The sequence below is a fragment of the Plectropomus leopardus genome, chromosome 16, assembly GCF_026936395.1.
Source record: "Plectropomus leopardus strain MGB_pleo_1.0 chromosome 16, ASM2693639v1, whole genome shotgun sequence".
In the NCBI taxonomy this organism is placed as follows: Eukaryota; Metazoa; Chordata; class Actinopteri; order Perciformes; family Serranidae; genus Plectropomus; species Plectropomus leopardus.
The window spans coordinates 8,455,683-8,480,755 of NC_142191.1; the positions used below are offsets into that span (position 1 = coordinate 8,455,683).

Below are 25,073 nucleotides of genomic sequence, written 5' to 3' on the forward strand. Positions count from 1 at the left end.
TAGAAAGACAAATTACCAAAGAAAGGCAGCTCCCTGTTGCTTTAATATTCATTCAGGCTCAGTCAAGGTACTGATTACATGACTCAACCACCTAATAAATGCTCACTGTTGGCCTAATTTAGACTTTTTGTTATTTATCTGTCATTTAATTTAGTTTTTTTGTCAGATAGCTGCCACACACACACACACACACACACACACACACACACACACACACACACACACACACACACACACACACACACACACACACACACACAAAGTGTGCACTCCCAAGAGAGATGCTCTGATGAAACCAACCATCCAAAGTAATTCTGATGAAACTAACAGCAATCAACAAGAACAACGCTCATGTCTGCGCTACAGTACTCTCTTACTCTGTGTGTGTATGTGTGTATGTGTGTGTGAACAGAGAGCTACATCCTGAATGATTATTCCCTGCATCTGTACCTGGAGATATTAAAGAGTTAACACGGAGAAACATCCTGGTAGCTGTGAGATTTTGAAAGGTTGTATAATACCATCCGTCAGAGCATCACACTCAGAATTGAAGAATATGTTTGGCACTTTGAAAATCACAGCTCCTCCGGGCCCTGCTGAGGTTCAGAACCCCGGTCAGCGGCAGAGATACGGGCTCCTGCCGGTGCCTCTTCAGCACCCTGGACAGGGAAAGAGCACAGGCGGACACCTGTGGCTGCTGGGAGACACAGCTGGACCTCATCAGGACGGTTAAAGCCACTTCAACGACACGTCTAGCCGTTAGTACAATCAAAGGCTTTCTCAAAACAACGACTTACCGTACTTATCTCAAAACACCAGTAATGAGTTGTTATCTCAAAATAATAAGTATCGTTTCATTATTTTGATAAATTTTCTCAATATTTTGAGATACTGAGGCGTTACGTTGAGATACTATCATTATTATTATTATTATTATTATTATTATTATTATTATTATTATTTTGAGATAAATATGGAAAATAAGCATTTTAGAAAGTTTTTTATTTTGAGATACTAGCTCACTTTGAGATTCTAAGTTATTTTAAGATACTGACGCAATATTTTGATTGTTTCCTGTTTTTTTGAGATACTAACTTTTAATTTTGATATACTAAATCATTATTTTAAGATACAGATTAATTAATTGAAAAGGTTTTTGATTATTTTCCCATAATATCTAATTATTTTGACATATTAAATCATCATTTTGAGGTAAATATGGTAAGTCATTATTTTAAGAAAGCTTCTTATTATTTTTGAGGTATTAACTTCTATTTTGCATTTCTCATTATTTTGATAGTTTCCTTTTATTTTGAGATAACGCACCTTGAGAAAACAGTTATTATTTTAAAATACTTACTCATTATTTTGAGATACTGACTCCTTATCGAGATAAAGTTTATTATTATTTTTTGAGTGACTAAATCATTACTTTAACGAAATCTCTAATTTTTTTGGATTGACCATCCAACTCATCATCTTTTGAATCATTATTTTGAGATACTGATTCATTATTTTTGCATATTAAGTCATTATTTTGATGTAAATATGACATCATTATTTTAAGAAAGTTTCTCATTAATTTGAGATACTAAATCATTATTTGAAGTTACAGCTCTTTATTTTTAAAGAGTTTGTCATTTTTTTTGATATGCTAATTCATTATTTTTGAGACACTAACTTATCATTTTTAGATAGGTATGGTAAGTCGGTATTTTTGACATATTAACTAACTCATTATTTCAAGAGAGCTTCTCTTTATTTTGAGAGACTAACTAATGACTAACAGGATCTTTTTTAATTTCATCACACTGGTGGTAATGGGCTTCCATACCCCTTAACAAGCTTCAAGGTTTTTGTGTTTACCGCACAAGTTCTTGTATGTCACTCCTGGCATGACCTTAAGTCACACCTTTAAGACTGCAATTACTGTTTGTCCAAAGGTCTGAGTCCACTAAAAGCTTTTTTGTTGGTTACCAGTAAGTCAGAAAATTGATTTTCTACAAGCCTGACATGTGGTATGAACCCTGTAGAACACACAGGTCTTCTGACTGGTTACCACAGACTGTACGGTTAATGTAACTGCTACTACCTGGGGTGTTTTGGCCACCAAGAGGTTAAAGTGCACATCGGGGTTAAATTGGGATTTGTGAGGAGGGGGAGGAGGCCTTGTCAGGTAAGGCTGGGCATGGATGGGATGGTTTCCACAGACCAAATTATAACAGTTTCATATAGGCAGTTTTTGTTGAATAGAAAGTAGTTTCGGAAAAACTCGTAGGCATTGTGTTCTGTGGATGTTGATTGTCCCGGGTAACAATGGCACTGTGTCTGAAAAGAAATGTTTTCAAAATGTAATTTTTTAAAATGCTGTGCCAGAAACTAAGTCCATTCACTTCAAATTGTACTGGCGTAATCTCAAAGACAGATATCTAAAATTTATCTGACTTTTTAATAAATGGCCAGATAGAACATTTTCATTTTTATCTCATTTCATTTATTTATCTTTTGAGGAAAATTGGGTGCAGCAACACTTTAAATGAATTTGAGGGAGGAAAAAGTTCAGCTCTGTAAAGCAGTAAGAAGTCCCAAAGACAATAATACGTCACCTCAAATGTATAGGCCCATACCCAAATACAGTGCTGGTGACCAACAGTTTTAGATTTGTTTTTGTGTGTGTGTGTGTTAAATTTATGGTCCACAAAACATCTGCTCATGTGTAAAAAAAGGCATGTCTTTACACTGAGGCAACTACAGTATCGATGGTAACGAGCAGCAATTATTTCGATGATATAGGCTTAGTACAACATAATTTTCATAAAAAAACCTAATCAATATTAATTTATTAGCTTGTTAGGATGTCACAAACTCAAGCATCTCACATGATGTTTAGTCTTTGTCAACGTGTGTCAGTGCTTCACTTGATGTCACAGGACATGACTACATAAGGTGGCCCAAATTGCCGTATCAGCCCCACTGGATGACGCTCGTTAAACATAATGAGCAACTGACCGTCACTCTGAGCTCAGCACGTTAGTATAAGAATCTGACCTCTGCTGTGCTCACAGCTCCCTCTGTTCATTCAGCTCATTCTTGACTGTTGTAAGTCCAACTGCAGCTGCTGATTAAACCTAACAGAAAAACTGATTTGATGTGTGTAGGGTTTTTTTTGGCAGAAATTGCCACCACACATTTTGTGAGGTCACAGTGATCTTTGACCACCAAATTCTAATCAGTTAATACCTGAGGCCAAGTGATCGTTTGTGCCAAATTTAAAGAAATTCCCTTAAGTTGCTCTTAAAATTTGCGTTCATGGGAATGAGACATGTGCAATGTCACAGTGACCTTGAACTTTAAAAACCAAAATTTAGTCAGTGCAGTGTTAAGTCCAAGTGTCCATATCTTTGTCTTTGTTTCCTCCGGGCTGTTTGAAAGCACTGTTGCAGGATTTTGGTATGTCATCTTCTACATGCCAATGTGAGGGTGTATCTTAGCTTGTTGTCTAATTGTTTTTATTTTACCTCATTGTGGTAACTTTATTATGTGTTATTTTTGTGTTCTATATTGCTTTGGAGTTGTATATTTTTTGATCTTGTATTTTTGTTCCATGTTGTCTGTAACTTTTTTAATCTCAAAAGGTTTTTCTGGTTGACTAAAGATTAAATTTAAAAAAAGAAGGTCAGAATGCATCATCAGTTGATGGATAAAAGCAAATAAAATGGCAGTGAAAGTGCACATTTTATTTAACGTGCAAATTAATGAGGGGGTTGAGACTCCTGTGAAGCTCAAGATGTCCTACAACACACAGCAACATCTGAGAAGATGTGAAAGCTGTGACAGAGAACTAATTTGAAAAGTTACGAACAGGCAACAATAATTTTGCTGTACCTGTTAGGTTGTGAGATGTTACACATTTATGATTGGTTCATAAGGTTCGTTAACCCCACATAATTCCAGCGTAACGCTCTCTAACACCTTCAACCTGAGCGGAGATTTAATTACACACAGTAAGTGAAAACACCACTGCAGGCCTTTACATGGAAGACAGCAATCATTAATATAAGTAACACCTGTGCTCCGCCTGTGCTATGACTGTGCTATAATATGCAGAAAGACAGAAGCAGATGAAGAAAGCACCAGAGTGTACATCTGTCTTTGTCACTGTAACATGCAAGTGAATAAATATGGCACATCACTAATTATCTGGTTAGAGTGTTCGACAATATGTGATAACAATAATGTGATCACAAGTGACAGTTTACAGGAACACGATGAAGTCTCACTTACAGTGATGAGATATTTTTCTTCTTTTGTCAAATTAAGACAAGATCACAGATATTTCCAATAATGCAACTTTATAATACCTATCAACTAGATCTCAGACGCAAATATTTTACTTTTTCTGCCACTACCTTTTTTTTCTTTTGTTTGATTACTTTTAGTTAGCTTTCAAATTACAATTTTCCATATTCTTCATGGCTAGTGAAAACCATGTAGCTCCAAATTTGGTGCTTCTGAATTTAATTATTTCTGATAAACTAAAGGATTAATTGTTTTAAAATGTGTTGAACAGCAAGCAAATGATATAGTATTTTTAATTTCTATTTATTCCTATTTATATAAAGGTTTAAGGGCTAATAGTGCCAGGGGTGATGTATTACATGCTTCCGCATCTACATTGTATGTGTTATTGTGTATGACTGTAAACTAAACTTGAACATGGATTAAATGTTCCTTTATGGGTTTATATAATTCTCCTACTTCTTATGCTAAATGAACTAATTAAGAACTTTGTACTGGCTAGAAAATGTGCTTTCCTAAAGCTAAAAAAGCAGGACTGTTTTTCTTAGGAAAGGTTGACTTTTCAGAGGTGTGCTGGTTCATACATTAGATGGTTTTATAGATTATGATGCACTGGTGTAGGACAAACCACCAACTAGTCTATGAAGTATTTAAGATTAACAAAATCTTGAACATCAACTGCAGCACAATGGAACATTAATGTATTAGTAATATCAGTAATTACCACTATATATGATTTGTCTCATGAAGGGTGTCTCTGTGTCTCATCACAGAGGCACCATTCACACATCAGTGAAAAATGACTGTTTATATGCACACAATAGTCCAATTTTTGACCTCATTACAAAAAAAGACAATATTCAAACAAGCCGTTACATGGTTAATTAAAAATAAATACTCCACAAACGCTCCTGTTCACATGCAGCCGTGCATACGCCGACTAACGTGCCATAACATGTTTATCACAGCAAAATATGAAAATGTGAAATGGCTGGATCTGCTCGTTTCTTTGCATCACAATAGGAAACAGACAAGAGGCTGTGTGGCAAACTACATTCAAAAAAAACAAAAAACAATTGACATGCATATTTAAACTTCGCTACCCAAAGAACTCTTCTAAAAATTGAATAATATGGTAATATACCACATGTCCTAGTCAGAAAATACTAAACTCGGAAAACTGCCCAATACGGAACATTTTAAATGAAATATGCTGTTTATATGACCCTCATCAAATTCAGAATATTGTCACATTCAGATTAGCAGGGGAATATTAGTGTGCATGTAACCATATCCACTGACAGGGAACATTTTCCTATTATTAGGATTGTAGGTCTTTTTTACTGATAATATTTATTTATGGCATTTGATTTGATTTTTACATGCAGAGTTTGCCCAGTGTGGTATTGCTACTTTTACTTACTAAATCTGAACACTTCTTCCACCTCTGGCTGTAAAAGACTATAAAAACGCATCACTTCTGCGTGACTGTGTGAAATTACAGATGCATTTTGGTTCCACAGGCTGGCTCATGCTCTGCGTTAGTAATGCTGCCATGGGGCCACAGCTACCTGTTTTGGGCTTGCAGACAGCTGCGGGCCTTAAACCGGCAGAGGACGGCAAGGGCACCGAGTGTGTGATTAAAACAGACGTGTAGAACACAACAGTCACACATCAACCGTACATCTCTGTCTCTCTGTAACACTCTCTGCCTCTTCATTACTGTCTGACTCCCTCGCTGCCCTCCTGTTTTGTCTTCCTGTTTTCTCTTACCTTGTACCTTCCTCCTCCACACTTCTCTCTGCTTCTCTAACTTTGTGTCCTCCATTCACCCTCACCTCTTGATCCAGTCTTTCTTTACTTTAACCTCCTTTCCTCTTTTTCTATCCAACCTGTTCTAGTTTCCTCCCCTCTCTGCTGGTACTGAAAACTCTTTCTCTCCATCTCTCTTCTTCTTTCGTCTTCTTCTCCTGCACTTATCCATCTCTATCTCACTCTACCACACGCTGTCCTGCAACATCTTTGTTTCTCTCCCTCCCCAAACACACACACTAACTGTACGCACACACTCAACTCTTCTTATTAAATTAGTAATAATGTCACCATGCTCCCTCCCAGGAGGCCAGTGTTATTGACTTCATTATGCAAATGTAAACCAGCCCACAGCTATACGACTGATGGGATAAGACGTATACATACACCCACCCACACACACCCACACACACACACACACACACACACATACACACACACACAGAGTTTGTATGCTGCGTGTGCTGGCCAGGAAAATTTCTTGCTGTTTCAGATAATTATGTCAACCAGTGGAGTTGATGTGTGTATTAGCATGCAATCTGCTAAATCCAATGTGCCGGGTGCTTTTTTATATCTGTCATGGAGTGAGAATGTGTTAGTAGAGAATACAATAGAATATAATAGAAAATAAATGCCCACACTGCAAAATTTTATATCTGAATCTGTCACAATTTTACCACTTCGGGTAGTTTGTAGAAGCAAAAATGTAAAATTGTAGTTGATTTTGAAGAGTCTTTGAGCCTTCTGTAATCGCAACCCCAAAGCCAAAATTAATGTTGGTATTAAACATTTCTGCAAAACATGGTTATGTACTTATGTCTTTATAAAAAAAAAAAAAAAAGCTTGTTTCATCTTAAAAATGCGGTATAATTTAAAAGCAGTAGTGGGGCTTAGCATAGGCATGGAAACTTTGGGATTCATGATTCCAAATGATAAATCATACTGTTATAACAGAATTTTTTCTCTTATTCAAACATATTAGATTCAAACTTTAATTAAATATAATTCCAGCTAGCTGGAATACATGAAGGAGTGATGGTACATGGCCAGCTAAGAAAAAAATAAAAGTGATGGTCTTTATTGACCATCACTTTTATTTTTTTCTTAGCTGTCACACATCGACACAAAGACAGCTACGTTACATCAACAGCTAGCCTACAGAAAATAATCTGCCATTATAATAATAACTTTGTTTGAGAGAAAGGTTATCAAGAAGAAGATACCTTGGAACACAAGATAGTGAAATTCCAAGACTCCCCGGGTTTTCCATGACACTTATAGCTGAAAATGTACTGAACTGTCGATAAAAAAATGTTGCTACAAACATGGCTGAACATGTCCTGAACTGTCATTGAAGAACACTCACTTTTGCCACTACATGTACAGCTGAAAATCTACTGAACTGTCATTAAAAAATACCCGCATTTGATGCGACAAACATGGCTGAACAACTTCAAAAGTAAAAAAAAAATTTAAAAAAAAATTAATTTTTGTTGCTACGGACACAGCTGGATATGTCGTGAACTGTGGTTTAAAAATGCTTGATTTCTTAGGTGTTTAACAGCAGTTTGCTGGTTTTTTACTGATTGGCAGCTGTCTCGCCTGCAGGGTTGCACCCTCCACCATCCTTTCCTCCTCCTGATAAGAAACTCCACTCATTTAATGAACTACGTCACGGCAGTGGAGGTGTGGGGGGGGGCAGATGCTTTGAGCAAAAACATCTGCCAAATAAATGTCATGTTTTAGCGGAACAAATTTATTTCTATCATATCAAACTTCAAAGAGGTATAGAGACAGGACTGTTTTCAAAGATTCCATTCACACATTGTGAGATTTCTGGCCGCCAAAATCTAAAAAGCCTATTCTGCACTGGTGTTGGCACTTGCTGTTGTTTTCAGTGCCAGCTTTAACAAACATATTTGGCTGCGAGCAACTCTTCACAGGAAACAGACTGATGGGGACGCAGGCCAGGTGGATGTGCCTAATACGTACCTGAGTGGCCTGTGTGCCTTCTGCAGTAATTTTGGCTTTGCAGCTCAGCCAGGAAATTATATTCCTCTCATCTTGACTCTAATCTGCGGGTCGTGCCGTTCTTCCCGTCACACTGTCACACACCGGCCACTGTCGCCAAGCCACGCTGTGTCTTGATACAGACCTGGAAACGTATTGGAGAGTATACAGTAAACACACATGCATGCACTGGAACACACACACTTGCAAGCACATAATTGGCAGAGGCAGGCCGGACAGATGGAAAGACAGCAGAGAGCAGAGAGGAAGTGGAAATTAAAGTCACAGTGTCAGGAAGTGCAATTAGAGCTCAGGGACTAATATCACATGTACACTGACTGAATGAACATTAACCAAAAGAAACAACAATGAGGTCAGTTTTCATTCTGACATCATTTTGTAGTTTTTGCTATATGTATCACATTTTTATTATATTCTTTAAGAACAACAAATAACTGACATAGACAGATGACCAAGAACACGATACTTAAAAACTGCTCTCTACATTTTGTGAAAACTTAAAGAGTAAAAAACATAACTACCAAACAACATCTATCATAATCATCATCTGTCTGTCAAAAGCAAAGGATACTAGCCATAGGCTATTACTACATAACCTGACCTGTCATCAATGCTAATGCTAATACATAAAGCTAATAATAACAATTGGCAGGTTCCAATTATAGATTTGCTCAATATTTAAGCCATATTTTCTAAACAAAACTGCTATATGACTGCATTTTGTTTTTAATACATTTTAAAAAAGAATTAAAAAGGAAAAATACATTTCCAATTAATTGAGTAATGTCATGCAATCTCTCCCCTCGTGATAAAATTCGTAGAAGCATGGCGATGGATGTTCAAAACAATAGCAGGTTTATTTCTATTACAGCTACCGCACTAGCTGTCGTTATTTCCAATCAAAGGCGACGTAGGCATGTTATGCAAGCAATAATGGAAAGGAAATCCCCCTATACGTTGGTTATGTGGTGACCAGGTCACTTCACATGAGAAGCAACTAATCATTACAACCTAGAACCATAAAATTTCGAAATTACACTTGAGCAAAAACAAAAAAAAAATGCAATACATGAATTAATAAAAAGTTTCTTATGATCAACCAAACATTTGCTTTCGTCTGCCATGTTTCAGCTTATACGAAGTCCAGTCAGCAAGTTCAAAATATACTGAAATTTTCAACAACTTGCGAAGGGGCATTCACGTGAATTTTCCCAGTCTGGTCCTATATGCAGAATAATAGAAAAGCTGAAAACAAACACATATATGGTGCCTTTTAAACAACCAAGTGCAGCTTGTTCGGTACAATTGGTGATTTAGTTTTGGAAGAGATGTGACTAATTCATCTATTGACTGATTGTGTATGAGAAACCAAATTTCCTGTGTGTCCATTTGAATAGAGTAGAATAAAAAGCCTTTATTGTCATTTTATTGTGCAGGCTGCAACAAAATTGGGAGTGCCACCTCTGGCTGGTGCATGAGAGTTAAAAAAGACACACATTGTATACAATAATCAAAACATTAAGCACCCTGCAAAAACCGGATTGCACACGGTATAAAAGAGGCAGCTACAAAAGTGGCAGAGTTAATAAATATAAAGTGCCAGAGCCAACAAATTGCCCAGTCCACAGCAGTTATTGCACAACTCCCAGTAATTATAGCCATGTAAAATAAAACATAGTTTAAGTGTTGCTGCGAGAGTGCACTACAACTGTTCATTTTGTATGTTTCTATATCTGACCGACTGATTTACCGACTCACAGATCGACAGGGAATGAAATAAAAACATCTTTTCAGCAGTTATTCAGTTAGATGATGCTTTTGTTTCAGACTGTCTGGTCACAGGGCATTAGAAATGAGGAGCTGAGCACCAGACACTTCATGCATTTTTAACCAATCAATATCTTCTTTTGTACATCTCTTTTACCTTCTCTGCCTCTCTCTTTTCTTTTCACTCTCTGTCTCTTGGCTGTTTCGTTACATGTCCTGTAATTGTTTTCTGCAGTTTCTCGGTGTTGCCTTTTCTCCTTGAACTGTTCCTAAGTTTATTTATTTGTCTGGGTTGTCTCATCTCACTCTGTCTCTACTCTCAGTCCGTCTCTAGCCTGAGATTTATCTTTCTCATCTGTCTGTTGTCCTTCCTTTGCTCTTTCCTTGTTCCAATCACTACGTCCTCTCCGTCTTCCTGTCTCGTCTCTTTCATTACATTGTAAAAGATTGGGGTTGTAAACGCCATGCCCCATTTGACTAACTTTGGACATGATCTGTCTCAGTTTACTGAAAAATTACATCTTAAAAAACTATTGTAACATAATGTAGGAGTGAATGCATTATTTCAAGACTTTATTTTTGATATATTTTAATTACCACTGAATAATTTTAAATACCAGCCTATTCTTTTTCTTCCCAATGCTCTCTGTTAATAATTTAAGTGACAATTCAATGCAATTTACCAATCTAGATTTTGATGTGAGTTGCTGCGTTTTGGAGATAACGGCCATATAGATGCTTTCTTTCCAATATAATGCAACTAGATGGCACTGATCTTGTGGTTCACCAAAAATACTTTTAAAAATTCAACAGCAATTTCTCTTTCCACAACTCACACCAAAACAAGCTAGATTGATAAATACCACTGCAGGTTAAAGAAAAATATGTATTTTTGATTTTGGGGTGAACCCTTCCTTTAAACACATCCATGTTAAAATGTGAGACTGCCTTTAAATGTAAATAACATGTTTGTTGTTAAATGTTTATTATGGTAATTTTCTGAACTATGGAGGTTACTGCTGCACAACAGCTGCAGGTTGAAAAAGAGCACTCAGAGAAGTGTTCAAGTGTCCACAATGTGAACTAATTGACACTTCAATCGATACTCAAAACAAGACTTAACATCTGTGGTATTGATGCTTTAGGGATCGATGTGCCCATCCCTATAACCCACAGACCACACTGTGAACAGTTTTCATTGGATTTACTACTTCTACAAAAAGAGTCCATACATACTGTTGACAGTATAATTTAAAGAGAATGATTATAAGATATACACTGATTCTGGTACTGATTCTTTTCTTTTCTTATCTTTTCTTTTTTAAAGTTACTTTTAAATGTTTTGGGCACCACAAATTATAGTTTTTCTTTCTTCTTTTTCTTATATATATATATATATTGTAATTTTTGCACTGTACATGGTTTTACTTATGTATTTATGGTTTTGTATCTGTGGTTTTTATCTTGTGTGTCTAGCCCCATGTTACTGCTGCTGTTGTTTTTGTCTTTTTTATGGCTACTGCAGCAGAGCTAATTGCTGCTGCGGGACAAATAAAGGTCTTGAATAAAAATCATGCCAAAAAAACAAATCTGCATGTTCACATGCCACTAAAAGAGTGAGAAAGTGTGTTTTTTTGGATGAATGCCCTTTAAAAACACTAAACCAAAGACTGAGTTCGACATTTCGTCCGTTGCCTTCTTGGATCTGAGTGATGACGCCTCGCAGACAGCCTTTCACTCAAAGCATCCAGCCCTTTAACATGTCTAACTTTAAGACTTTATAAAATGTAAATGTGTGACTTGTATAAAAATTCATCCCTTTACCGTTGCCATGAATGTTGAAATTAGCTGGGTTTTTTTGTTGTTTTTTTTTTTTTGTACCAGGCTGTAAACATGTTTATTTCTGTCAGTTGGGCATTTTAACATGAGGATCTATGGGGATTGATTCACTTTTGGAGCCAACCTAAAGTGGCCACTTGAGGAACTGCAGTTTTTGGCACTTTCGCTTGGCTTCATTTTTCAGCCCCATGAGGTTGTCATTTGTCTTTTTTTTAAAACTACCTGTGGTGATGTACGTGCACTTTTTATCTTGTGTGTCCAGCCCTGTGGTGTTGTTGTTGTCTTGTTTATACTGCCACAAAACCAATAATCCCTTATGGACAAATAAAGGTCTTGAATCAAAATCACACCAAAAAGCAGCTAATTTGCACAGCAACATCATCAAACCATTGTTTTTTTCAGGGACTGAGCATGAAGCTCTTTTACAGCAATGCCCTGAATTCACATTGAGTGGGCTAAAGGACATGACTGAAAGAGTAGGGAATTGTGTTTTTTTTCTACAATTTAGGTAATGTACCCATTAAAACGCATGTTTTAAAGACGGTATTCTCATAAAACGGTTTGTATTTCTAATGAATTAACATCCTGCAAAAGGTGCTATCACGTAAAGTTACATATGTGAGGTTTAGGAAGAGAAACATCATGAGATTACATGGTTTCACACAGAATAAGGACACCAGTCTCCCGTGGGAAAGTCCTGTGTTGGTTTGACCCATAAACTATCCCAACCTGACTCCTGATGCAGACTTTTGCTCTTAACACTTCTTATTTTGGTCACATGATCACAGCTTTCCCAAGGGTTATATTTGAATTACTGGCTCAAGATTTTGTGTGTTATCTACAAATTCTGGTGCATTACTTTTCTTACTTACACATACAAACAGTGCATGAGAACAGCTTGGTTTAAACACAATGTAGCACAGTATGCATGCTTGCATGTGTATGCACAAACACACAAATATGTGCACACATGAGGTAAATCAAAAACATAATCCCCCTCAGGCTACACACAAACACTTTCAGTCAGCCTATTCAGGATGTGCTCGTTTCTCAGAGGGGAAACTCCTGAAAGGTGAAATTACCCTGTGATTCATTGAGACAATGGGAAACATCCAACTGGGAGTAATTTCAGGGTTACTGTGTATTTACAGGGGAAATCTTTGTCTAACTAAGCACAGAAATACGATGTATGACACTGTAGTAGTGTTAGAGGTATTTATTTTAAAGTGGAGATATAGAAGGTGATAAATGTGGATGAAAGAGGGAAAGCTGTCCTTGAGAATATTTTCTGTCGTTTGAGAAGAAATGAAAGAATTAAATGTATTGCATAGAAAGTGACCCTGGGCTGGATTCGACAATGGGACTTAAAGCTTGTTGTGATTTACATCATACATTTAGTCTCTGCTCTTGATGAATGTATGACAAACGCATTGAACTGTATTGAGCTCCCGTGAGCTACTGCCGCAATATCCAGCTCTAATAGCACTCACAGTTCTGCCTCCGGGCACACACACGACTAAGCACTCACACTCACACACTCACACACACACACACACACTTGAGGGCAACCTATTAAAAAGAAGGAAAGCTTCCTCAGACAAGGACCACAAATAAAACAGAATTAGTGTGTGATTCATGGCAGAAATGTCTAAATCCACACAGCAGAGACAAACACACACATACACACACTCTGAGGGTGCCCTTTGTTTGCATTGTAACCTGTACAAACACCCTATTTATCCATGATTTTTTGTGTATTTTCTACAGAGCCACATTTTTGTTTTAATGTTTTAATTTTATTCTCAGTGCTGCTGCTTGCACTGTGTTTTTTCTTTCGTATTTTTGTGTCCTTGTTTACCTTGAAGATAAACTAAATAAAACATTTAGGGACATTATTTAAGTGGACTAAATCATTCCACTTTGCACAATTTGCAAAGTCAAATAAATAAATAAATAACTTTTTGGATTCAAGGAAAGTAAAACACATCTTAGTCACTGTTACAGAGTCTCACATGAGCACAGTTGGTAGCAGCAGAAAGTACTGGGATGCTAACTGTAATCACGCTGTGCGATATTAATTATAGGGGTAAAGATACCTTGGTCTTCGTTGCTGGATCACTTCAAGGCATATGGAATAAGTCTAATTGAGAAATTAATGACAATCATTTCACAAAGCCTGAAGCAATGCTTCGCTGTGAATGTAGATTAAGTTCTTTAAAATGACACATTAAATTGGTTGGTAATCAGATTGCATTAGTATTTCACTTGTGGGAATTAAAGATGTATATTTCTATATATTTTTATTCAATTTTGAAGTTAAAGATGTGCAGCATGTAACTTGCATTGAAAACAGTTTAAGAAAATTATAGCACTTAACCATTATGTTTTTGTCTTTTTATAATTTTACTCAGTTGATCACAGTATTAGTTGTTCGTTAGTGAAAATCTCCATTAGCTTCCACTCGAATGACAAATTAGTCATTACGGACACAAAGGATGTAACTAAATGTGCGCAAATATCTGTTGAGAGCTTCTTTGTCGACTCATTTTGGCACTGGCATGAGAACACAGATGTCTATTTCCAGGAGGAATTTTATTTTGTGGACACAGTTACCAAGATTACTTATTTTGGAAAAAATATGTAAGAAGTCAACAGCAAGAGACAAATAATTTTTTGTTTCCATTTGAACTGTGCCATGAATTACACTTACGATTTTTGTCATTTTAAATATCTCCAGATATACCCTCCTAAGGTGATTATTAATGACTTTGATGTGTAAAACAACTGCTAAATTTGTTATTTAAGTGGTTATAGCATATCTTTCAAAAGCTATTTATCTTGTAGTGCCATTAAATCTGACCATTTCAAGATACAACCACTACAGAAGGCTTAGTAAACAAATCCGTCATACAAAAAAATAACAAAAGATCATTTTTCAAGTCAAGAAAGTTGCAGGTTTGTAGTAGAATTTTGTTTTGTGTGAAAACATTTAGAAAACTACATTTCTTGTCTATCACAAAATATGTGATACCAGCTATGTACCAGCTTAGCTATGTTTCTAGAGCAAAGGTAAAGTCACCTGATATTTTTTATCTGGGAGTGCCAGGTAATTTTTATCAGGACAGAACTGAAAGAAAAAGCAAGACCTGTTGCTCGTGTGAGTATATTCCAGTCGAACCACAGACATCTTAGCTTCAGTGGGAAAGTAATGATGTCACCTGTGCAAATTTGTAGACTTTTTAAGTACACATCTTCACAGTCTCATACATTACAGTTTTACAACAAACTGCGTTTTTCTTGACCCGCAAAATAATCTTATCTTATCTCTAAAATGGCAAACATCAATATATTTTTAAAAGAGTATTTTTGTGGCATTTGGAATTCATTTGATAGGACAGATAGTGTAAAAGGGGGGTAGGGGAGAGGTGAGGACAAGAAGCAAAGGGCCACAGGTTGCGTTTGAAACCCAGCCACTGCTACTGACTCAGCATACATGGGGCACATGCCCTACAAGGTACAACTAGAGTTTGCCAGACATCACTCTACGTCATGCTCTACAATGACGCCAGGTGATCCTTTGCGTTGTATATTAATGCAGATCTTGGAGGTAAGTCACGTGAGTTGACTCACGCGAATATGAGGGGGTCAGTGGTTAGGTTTAGGCAAAAAAAAAAACTTAGATTTAGAAAAGATCAATGTTAGATATTTGACTAAACTCATGTGACTAATGACTAATGACTCACTCACGTGGCATATTTTGACACCCTTTGAGTGAGACCAGGCTGTGAATTGAAACCTCCAGTTACCGTGAATGCGTATGAACTTTAAAGTCTAACAGGTTAAACATGTTTCAAGATGTGTAACTCCAAACATCAATGTAAATTTGAATAAATGCATGAGTATGAAAATAATAGATTTTTTACACTTGAAGGGTTTTATTTGGCCTCGTAAAATGTCAAATGGATGACACAACTTGACATCTCATATACTTTCAATGTTGAATAGAAAAAGTGGATAGACTCTTTGAAGTGTGCTGAATTGTCTCCAAGGCCAAACAAGGTCAGAAAATGTACAACCTCACAAACTGAGTTATGAATACCCTCTTTGAATTCATTAAAGCTATACTGTTTTTTATACTCTGCATGTACTGAAATTCTGGTTTCAGTGTCAGTGGATTTCTTGTCTGACAACATCAAACCTTCAGTGTCACAACTTTCTAAAGAAAGAAAACAGCGATGTTGAAAACTGAGCGCCTTTATGAGCCATCTTGTGTGCTGAGCCAACGGCTAAAAGCTGCTCTCTCGCTGCACAAACACATCAAGAGATTGAGAGATATTTGCCAAGATGTTGTTCAGTTTGCACCTCATCCTCCTGTCTGCCACCAGCTCTCCATACTGGTCCAGGGTCAGCTCCATAAAAATGCTAAATTTGTACAAGGTAAATTAATCTGTATATTGATTTCTCCTCCATTTACACAACAGCAGAGCAGTGAACTGGCCACAGTTTATTTGTTGCACACGCTGAATACTTCACGTTGCTACTTATCTGTCTTTCCTTTCAGAGTGAATCCATGTTGTCAGACCTGTCCATATTGCTGATGCAAATCTACAAAAAAATGTGAGTGGTTGAGCCATCTCCACCTCCTCACCCCGGGTGGTGATGACAGGTGTCTGTATCTACCTGCTCTTTCTGAATTATTTTTCTTCATCTTGCTGACACTCCTGCTGACACTGAGCTGCAAACAATGACGCTCTTCACCACATGTCTTAACTGTGTGCCCTCAACCGAACAAATACCCCCTATAAATATCTAAAAGATACTAAAGGGGACCTATCAAGCTTTTTCTCATTTTTTTTGTCAGACATACATACATACATACATATTTAACAAAGCCTGTTTTCATACAAAACATGGCCAAAATTTCAAATAATGAGGTAAGCGTATGTCAAATTAATCCCTCTGTGCAAAACCCTCAGATGTTAATTTGAGAAGATTATCTTGCTAAACAAAACATGTATGAATCATAAATGTTTGTTTACCACAGACCTTACTTTCTATAATTATCCAATATCCGATCCATCTGCTAAAAAATTGTGCTGTTTCAAGAATGATGCTAAAAAATATAGAAAAGACACATTTTATTACGCATTTTAATACTGTCATTGGACTGTTTTGCGAACATATGTTGCTTCCCTGCCATGTCAATAAAGTTAATTTGAATTTTAACAGAAAGATGTGACCGAGAAAAAGAGAAAGAATAAGAAAGAGAGAGGCTACACTTCTTTTCAGTAAGTAGGTATTTCTTACTTTATCTGTCTGGACCAGATGTCACCAGATGCCTGCTGCTGCCAGACTATCTCAGCCCACACATGCACACACATATGCACACACACATGCACACACACACATAGACGCACGCATGCACCAGGAAAACACACAGACCTTCTGCCACTCATGATATGCTATACCTCCTACACGTCATCCTATCTGAAAACTATCTAACTGCAGACCCAGGTAGTTGAAAATAGCCTATATGAACAAAGAGTATCAGTTACAGTGACTGAACCGGCGAAGACTGCTATCTGCTGTGTACACCATGTAAAACTGAGGATGGACACAATTTAGATGCAATTTGACATGGACAGAGAGAAAAGGTGAGGGTGAAGACAAGAACAGAAAGAGATGGACAGAAAATTAGATAGAGAAAAGAAGACTGAGAAAAGTGAGAGACAAGACTATGGTACGCTGGTGAAATAAAGCTGACCTCCAAGTAAAAATGAATATGAAAAAGAGCGCTGAACTAAAACAGAGTTCAATATTATTAAGAGTAGATATGAGACTTATTGTGTTGAGAATTTCCTTAAACCTGCAATAAGTGATTTTTGGCCAGTCTTTATGTTAAACTAAGATAGTTATATTTTTTAATTGATGTCAATGCTTGTGAAAGAAAGGGTTAACTCTTTTACTTTTTTACACTATTAACCCATTGAAACCTAAGCAAATTAGCTTGATCTCATTCAAAAACATTAGAAATAGGCAATGAGCAACGTATGAGGAAATTACCCTCAAAATTAGAAAGAAGTCAGTTAAAAAAACGACTTAAAATCAGCAAAAAAAAGATGGAAATTGCCCCCCCCACACACACACACACACAAAAGGGTCTTTTAAAAGATATAATAATTCTATGTATAAAATAACTTTAAATATGTTATAGTGAAAAGTATGTTTTTCTGGAAAACTTTCCCTAGCATTTTAAAAAGAATTTTTTTTTTTGTGAATCATTTCTTACCTGGTTTCTCACTGGCTTTTTTTCCCCATGTTTTTGAAAGAAATCAAACAAATTTACTCACAGTTCAAAGGTTTAAATACTTGTAAAAGGCATCTGAAAGAAGCACAAGAACAGTGACGTCAAACAAGATCTCAAAAGGGTGAAGCCCATGTGTACAAGAAATTCTTAAAAATGTTAATAAAAATGTAAACTTGAGCATGCACATTTTCATGACAGTTGGACAACTCCATCCTCTAAAGTAGATCATGTGATTCAACGTTTTCTGCAGGATTCTCCGCCACCGAATCAGGCTTTCACCAAAGGAACGTATACACGCATTTGTAGAACAGCCAATAAGGACACCCTCTCTCTGATATGACCTGTGATTGGCCAAAGTCTTATTATGGGATTTTTGTCCAGTGATGCCAAAATTAAACTGCCTACTCCAGCTTTAATGGATGAGAAGAATTTTTGCTGATTCATTTTCTGTCATACAGCAATCAATTAATTCAATAGTTCCAGTACTGCAGATTTCATATTGTGATATTAGCTTTCATATCCACTCAGGCACACAGATGAGATGTGTGACATATTCACACCCTGAGCTGACAGACCTCTGACCATCAGGGGCCTCAACCTCAGGTGAACCGAGGTTGAGGTCCCCGTGGCCAAAGGGCCCCGGGCACAGGCCCAATTGGCCCAGTCAGTAACCTTTGTGAGAGAGCAGATGATGTGTGACACAGAGAGAAAATGAGAGTGGCTGGCTATTAAAAAGGCAGCAGAGATGACAGAGATGGGGACAGAAATAACGAAGAGGAGCGGGGAATGATGTAGAAAGAGAGGTGGATGGATGCTGAAGATTAAAAAAAAAAAAAAGGAGAAGTTGGGTGGAAACATGGGCGGATGGATGGATGACTAAATAGGTAAGATGATAAAAAGAAGAAGCAATGGTTGGATGAATGGGTGGATGCTTTGACACATGGCCCCCAGGGAATCAGCCATTATACATGCCACTGTCACTCAAGATTAGCGGCATAATTAAACTCCTGTCGCACCGCGTGTGGTTTGAATGCGTGTGTATGTGCATTTGTTTGTGTCTGTCTCAAAGGGTGTGTTGTTTTCCTGTGTGTGTGTGTGTGTGTGTGTGTGTGTGGGAGGGGTAGAGTGTGACAAAGATTGATGGTGAGGGGAAAGCAGGCCATTATGTTGTATAGCTAAAGCAGTGATAGCCTCTACACCTCCGTGTCTGTTTAAACTGCTGGCCATTTCATAGGCGTGGCACAAGTGACCCCACAACACACACACACACACACACACACACACACACACACACACACACACACATTCCTTTTAATTGCTTGTTTTCAGCAGCATTGTGTTGCTTAATTTGGCTATAGTCTGCAGCGGCGATGCCTTCACTGAAGTCCAGCCACTGCGGGGACAACACAGAGCGACTGAGCTAAATTAAGTGTCATTCATAAATGAGGCAATGAGCCTTTGAAGCGTTGACCCACGGCTCTTTCTAATAATTGATGGATAGTTGTGAGCAATTTTAATATGCTACATGAAAATTTTAAACACTCCCCCCCAAATATTCAGCGTTAATAGCAGGTTATCAGAAAACCCTTCAGCCTTCAATTAACTGAATGAGAAATGGGGATAAAATGATTATCTTGACAACTCAGACAGGACTCCCCACTGAGAGAGAGCGAGAGAGAGAGGGAGAGAGTGTGTTTTAGTATAATATGGTTGAAGGCCATGTTCTTGAGCAGCTGCATGCCGACCAAAGCCACATCTCTCTCTCTGTGTATGTTTGTGAGTCTCAGTGAGTGAAAAGAGCCCCGCCGCTCCCCTGCCGAGCGGAACATCAGCCTCATCAAGTCAACCACATGCAGCCACAACAGGGACGGAGGTAAGATCCTTTAGCCTTCAAAATAAAATAAAAATAAAAATATAACTAGAACTACCTCCATGCACAAGTCAAGTTGCACTTACAGTTTACATCCATGTCTGTGAAAACATGGATGCACACATCTTGCCCAAGCAGCAGAGAAGATCCACACAATCAGCACTGTTTTAAGGTGGACACCCAAGATCAGTGTCACCAATTCAGTTTCTGACCAAACATCTCCCCTTCACAGTGTGTCACAGTTGACCCTTGACCTCTTGGATATAAGTTGTCAGACCCTCATCATTGTGAAATCTGAGCATATGAATTCTCCAGTTATGGCCAAAAACATGTTTTATGAGGTAACAGGTGACCTTGACCCTTTTCACCAGATTCTAATCAGTTTATTCTTGTGTCAAAGTAAGTATTTGTGCCAAATTTGAGGGAAATTCACTCAAGGTGTTATTGAGATATCGCATTCACAAGAATGAGACAAAAGCAAGGTCACCATGACCTTGACCTATGACCACCAAAATCTGGTCAGTTCATCCTTGAGTCCAAGTAAACCTTTGTGCCAAATTTGAAGTCCTAGCAAGGCATTCTTGGAATATCGTGTTCACAAGAATGGTCCGATGGACAGACAGTGCAAAAACATAAAACCTCCAGCCTCAGCTACCACTGGTGTGGAGGCAGAAAAGTCTTAAGAATGAAATATTCTGAAATCAAGATGCAACTGGTTTTCAATGTCTTATCTGAAAAAGCATGTTTTCTCTCTCTACAATATAATAGAACTGTAAGGCACTAAGCTTGTGGTGCTCAAGCAACTAAAAAATACATTTGAAAAACTCCACAGAAATGTCTCTGTACAGAAATCATAATCTAATCCTCAGACCTTGTTGGGAGAAGTTGTGTGTTTTGTGGTAAGATTCTCAACAATTAAATCATTCATTTACTCACACTATGAGCGCCAAAAAGACAGTAATACCAGCACAGTAAACAAAGATGCAAAAAAAGAGATTAATAGATGAAGAAGACTACATAACTATATAATAAAAAAATATTTTACAGAATTATTTCTCATTCTGTCATTTCTCACTTCTTTGTTTTGTTTTCTTCTTGATTCTTTACTTATTTTTATTTTTTTAGGTGTTATTGGCAGATTTTCAGTTAATTTTGTTATATTTGGGTCATTTCTTCTTTTGTAGCACATTACCTTCTTCCCATGTTTTTGAAAATAAATAAATAAACACATAAAAAAGCCAATTTGCCCAGGTTTCTAAGGGTTAATAAATAATTTGGTCGTATGTCCCATGTTTGCTGAGCAACAATTTTGTGTGAAAGGAAATAATTTAGACACCTGTCCCAAATATAAGCCTGTCAAAGTCAATCAGTTAAGCAAATAATAACATAGGCTATTAACTAAAGTTTTATGGTACTTTTCCGTTAAATTCAGACTGAGCATTTTAGCATAGCCTAATATCTATTAAACACAGCTAAAGCTTGCTTTGCTTTTTTAAGGACATTTTTTGGTGTTTTCACCCTTTTTTTGGCAGGACAAATATTAGCGTGAACGAGAGAGAGAGGGAAAGACACGCCAGTTGATTTTTGTGTTTTTGTTAGTGTGTGGTTACCTGGGGTCTTCTGTTTCCTGCGACCGTTTTTCCTCAAAGTTATGTCTGAAAGGCGGACTCGAGGCATCATTTCATCCACCAAATATCCAACAGTAAGCTTCACTAATTCCTTAGCTCTTGTCGCCTGCTGTCAAATCCGCGGATAAAATCCAGTTCTGGTTGTTTTTAGGACTCTCTATCCTCCGCGGCTGGGCAGGGCTCACCTTTGGTGGGGTCTATTTCCTGGAGCTTAACGTTGTTTTGCTGTCACTCTCGTAAAAAGTGTCTCAGCAGGTTTTTGGCCGTGTTTTTCCCAGTGGAAAGGGTCTCAGTGCCACTACGTCAAACAACTTTTTGTCATCTTTCCTCCGAACACGAGTAATATAAATATTTCCAGCCGCAAAATGTACCCGTATCTACTTTTTCGTAATTAGCTTGTTGCTATGCAACGCGCTTGCGCAGCGCGAGGATTCAATCTTCTTCTTCTTCTTCTTCTTCTTCTTCTTCTTCTTCTTCTTCTTCTTCTTCTTCTTCTTCTTCTTCTTCTTCTTCTTCTTCTTCTTCTTCTTCTTCTTCTTCTTCTTCTTCTTCCGATGGCGGATTCAATCAGAGGGGGGTGACAACCAAAGTAAAGCTACAACCAGTTATTTGTTTTTTACTTAGATTTTAGCTACTTAGATAATAAATTAAGCTAGTGGCTCTGTTAAAATCTAGTAAGTAATATAACTTTTTAAAATTATATCACCAAAAGTAATGTACAAAAATACATGTAATTTACCTCACTCGCAATTCTTTTAAATGAGCAATAAAACTGACTTCTAAAATATGAGGGTTCAAGTGTTGCACCAGATTTTTGTCAACAGCTTTGCTAACCAGCATGCCAAATATGCCAAAACAGAATTAATGTGTATTCAACAAACAAGCTGTAAACCAAATAGACTATGTTCGGATATAACCCCTTTGTCATCATCAACATTTTGATAAGTAGCCTAACTGTAATTTAATAAGATATTTTTCTCAGTAACTGTAACTGTAACTGATTGCATTTAAATTTATTTTGTAATTTATTGATTAATACATTTTAATTAATAATTTTTATTTAATTTAATTTTTTAAATCCTGATGTAAAAAAATGAATTAAAAAATGTATTTTTCCACTTTTGTGCATGCTGGTCTCACAGAGCAATATAATATTGAAAATATGTTTCATAAATGTCTATTTTTCTCTCGACATTTAAATGTATTTGTCTTTAGATGTTTGGATTTCAGTTATTCAAGGTTGAAAAGTAAAGGTTGGTAGATGTCTAGTCTTAGTCTAGATGAAAAAGTAAACAGAAAATGTGCATGTAACAAAAAATAAACATTCAGAATGTAAATACAGGGGGTATACATGACTTTTGTTAATTATTTACAGGTTTTCGTGTATTTCAAAAAATTGTAATAATTATTTTAAAATATGGTCTAAAATTGGGCTATATGTAATCGATAAATCCTGGAGACGTTGTTTAAATGACGTCTATTGTTCAGTGTGGATAAACTGATTTTGAAACAATATCACGGTTTTAAACCTAGATTTGGTAATGTTTTGTTCTGACTGAAGTGTTTGTCCAACAGAATTTGTGCAAGGACAGTGACAACGATTTGTTTTGGAAGCCTAAGCCAAAATAAGAAACAAAACTCTTCCCAGTGCTCAAATTATTATGACATGCCTTCACCCTTTTTGCTCCAGCACCTTCCTTCTCATAATTAACAAAAAATCCCTTAGTTATATTTAAATAATCAGTTCCAATAGCCTACTGTTTTGTTTTTTAAAATAATAATCCAAAATAAAAACCAAAGTCTCTCCCCAGTGCTTAAAAAATATTTAACATGCCTCCCCCATTTAGCACCACCTTCTCCCCTTTTACAAGTAACGAACAGTCCCTAACAACCTGGCTCATTCCCAGGTTATGAACGAGTACGCTTTTATTTTGAAAACCCCAACCGGAACAGCCACATTGTTGCGCGGTGTTTGACTTGACAGATGGCAGGCGAGAGACGCTCCTCGCGGCTGTCTCTCTCGGTCCGTTGGTCCATCCCGGTTCCCATTGTCTCCCCGTTTCCACTCCTTGAAGACAACCCCGAGACGACAAACTAAACTTAACCGTCATTCCGCTCATATATCTCCGCGTGTACGTTACGTTTGGGGAGTTAGCTCGACCCGAAATCTCACCCTGTCCCTCTTTCGTCCGAAATGTGGACATGCTTTTCTGTCTTTTTTTTTAAACGTGGTTGAAGATTTACCGGAGGAGGCTTTGATTTAACCGACCAGCGGAGGACAAAACGGCGGTTGTGTTGAGGAGCTGCCGGGGGGAGATGAACCGGAGGTGGAGGACTTGTTAGCCGACAGAGACGCCGAAATCAGCTTCCAGTGGCTGGGTGACATATCACAACATCCTAGCAACATTTTTACTCCTCATTTTTTGAGTGGATAAAATACAAAATTTAGAGAAAATACACAAAAATACTGGATTACAACCGTGTTTTTATTTTTGGAGATGTGCTTTTGTTACGGTGTAAATGAAAGGATGTTGCCGCTTCATGCTCGTTACTTCCCCTGAGAGGAGAGCAGAAGACAGGAGAGAGGAGCAGGTCCACGAGAGGAGGCAAGGACCACTTTCACTTGTTTTCTCCACCCTAAAACAAATTAGGCTGCTCCAATCAGCCAAATCCAAGTGGCGCTTAATCGGATTATTAAACAAAAGAGCCTTTAATCTGGGGAATATATCCATCTAATCTCACCATCTCTGCCTGTTTTTACAGTCTTTTCTGTGTAAGTGGCCACCGTAGCGTGCTAATCTGTGACAAGGATGCGACTAATGGACGTGATTGTTGAGTTTCTAGTCCAGTAGGCTAGATGATGTCTGGACAAGTTGTCCCTGTGTGGACATAACTGGAGAGTCACTGTAACCTTTGTTTCATTTGTGCCACATTATCAGAAATCTGCCAGATCAATCAAAATGCAACACACCACCTGATTTATCACACACCACAAAGGGTTTCCAGCCTCTGTGGATACATCAAGCACAGTCTGTGGACTTGAATCACCCCCCCCCAAGGCCCACCTTGCATCTTTTGATCCCTGACCCCATGTGTGTTGGAAATCCAGAGGACCACGTTTCAGGCTGTTTACCTGTCACCAGCCGAGCCATTTAAATGAAGTAGTGGCCCTTTTTATTCCCCAGAGCTCTACTGGGAACAGGGGCTGCGCTCTGTTCGCTGAGGCCGAGCGGCGAGAGCCTCCACCTGGGCTGCCAGCCAGCCAGACGGCCCTCCGGGGGGCTTTTGGATTCTGAAGGTTCCAGCTGGAGGATTTGGGAGTTTTAGCCAGAGTTTCTTCTCCACGCGGACTGCTGGAGAGAGGGAGGAGGACGCCATGGGGTGCTGTAGTGGCAGGTGTACCTTGGCCTTCATCTGTGGCATGCAGCTGGTAAGTTTTCATTGTGCTATTGATACTTGAGATACTCAGCTTTCTTTGCTTGGGGGCCACTTTTGGAAAATGACCAGGGGCCAGTTGCAG

General features: G+C 37.7%; 1 protein-coding gene across 2 annotated transcripts in view; it reads left to right on the plus strand.

The window, feature by feature from the left end:
• Window positions 1-23,529: 23,529 nt before the first annotated feature.
• The window catches only part of nkain2 (sodium/potassium transporting ATPase interacting 2), a 102,439-nt gene continuing 100,895 nt past the window's right edge, over window positions 23,530-25,073 (plus strand). For both annotated transcript variants that reach the window (XM_042503742.2, XM_088089622.1), the window contains exon 1: window positions 23,530-24,983. In XM_042503742.2, the coding sequence (XP_042359676.1) occupies window positions 24,930-24,983 (54 nt within the window). In that variant the 5' untranslated portion in view covers window positions 23,530-24,929. The remainder of the gene's footprint in view (window positions 24,984-25,073) is intronic.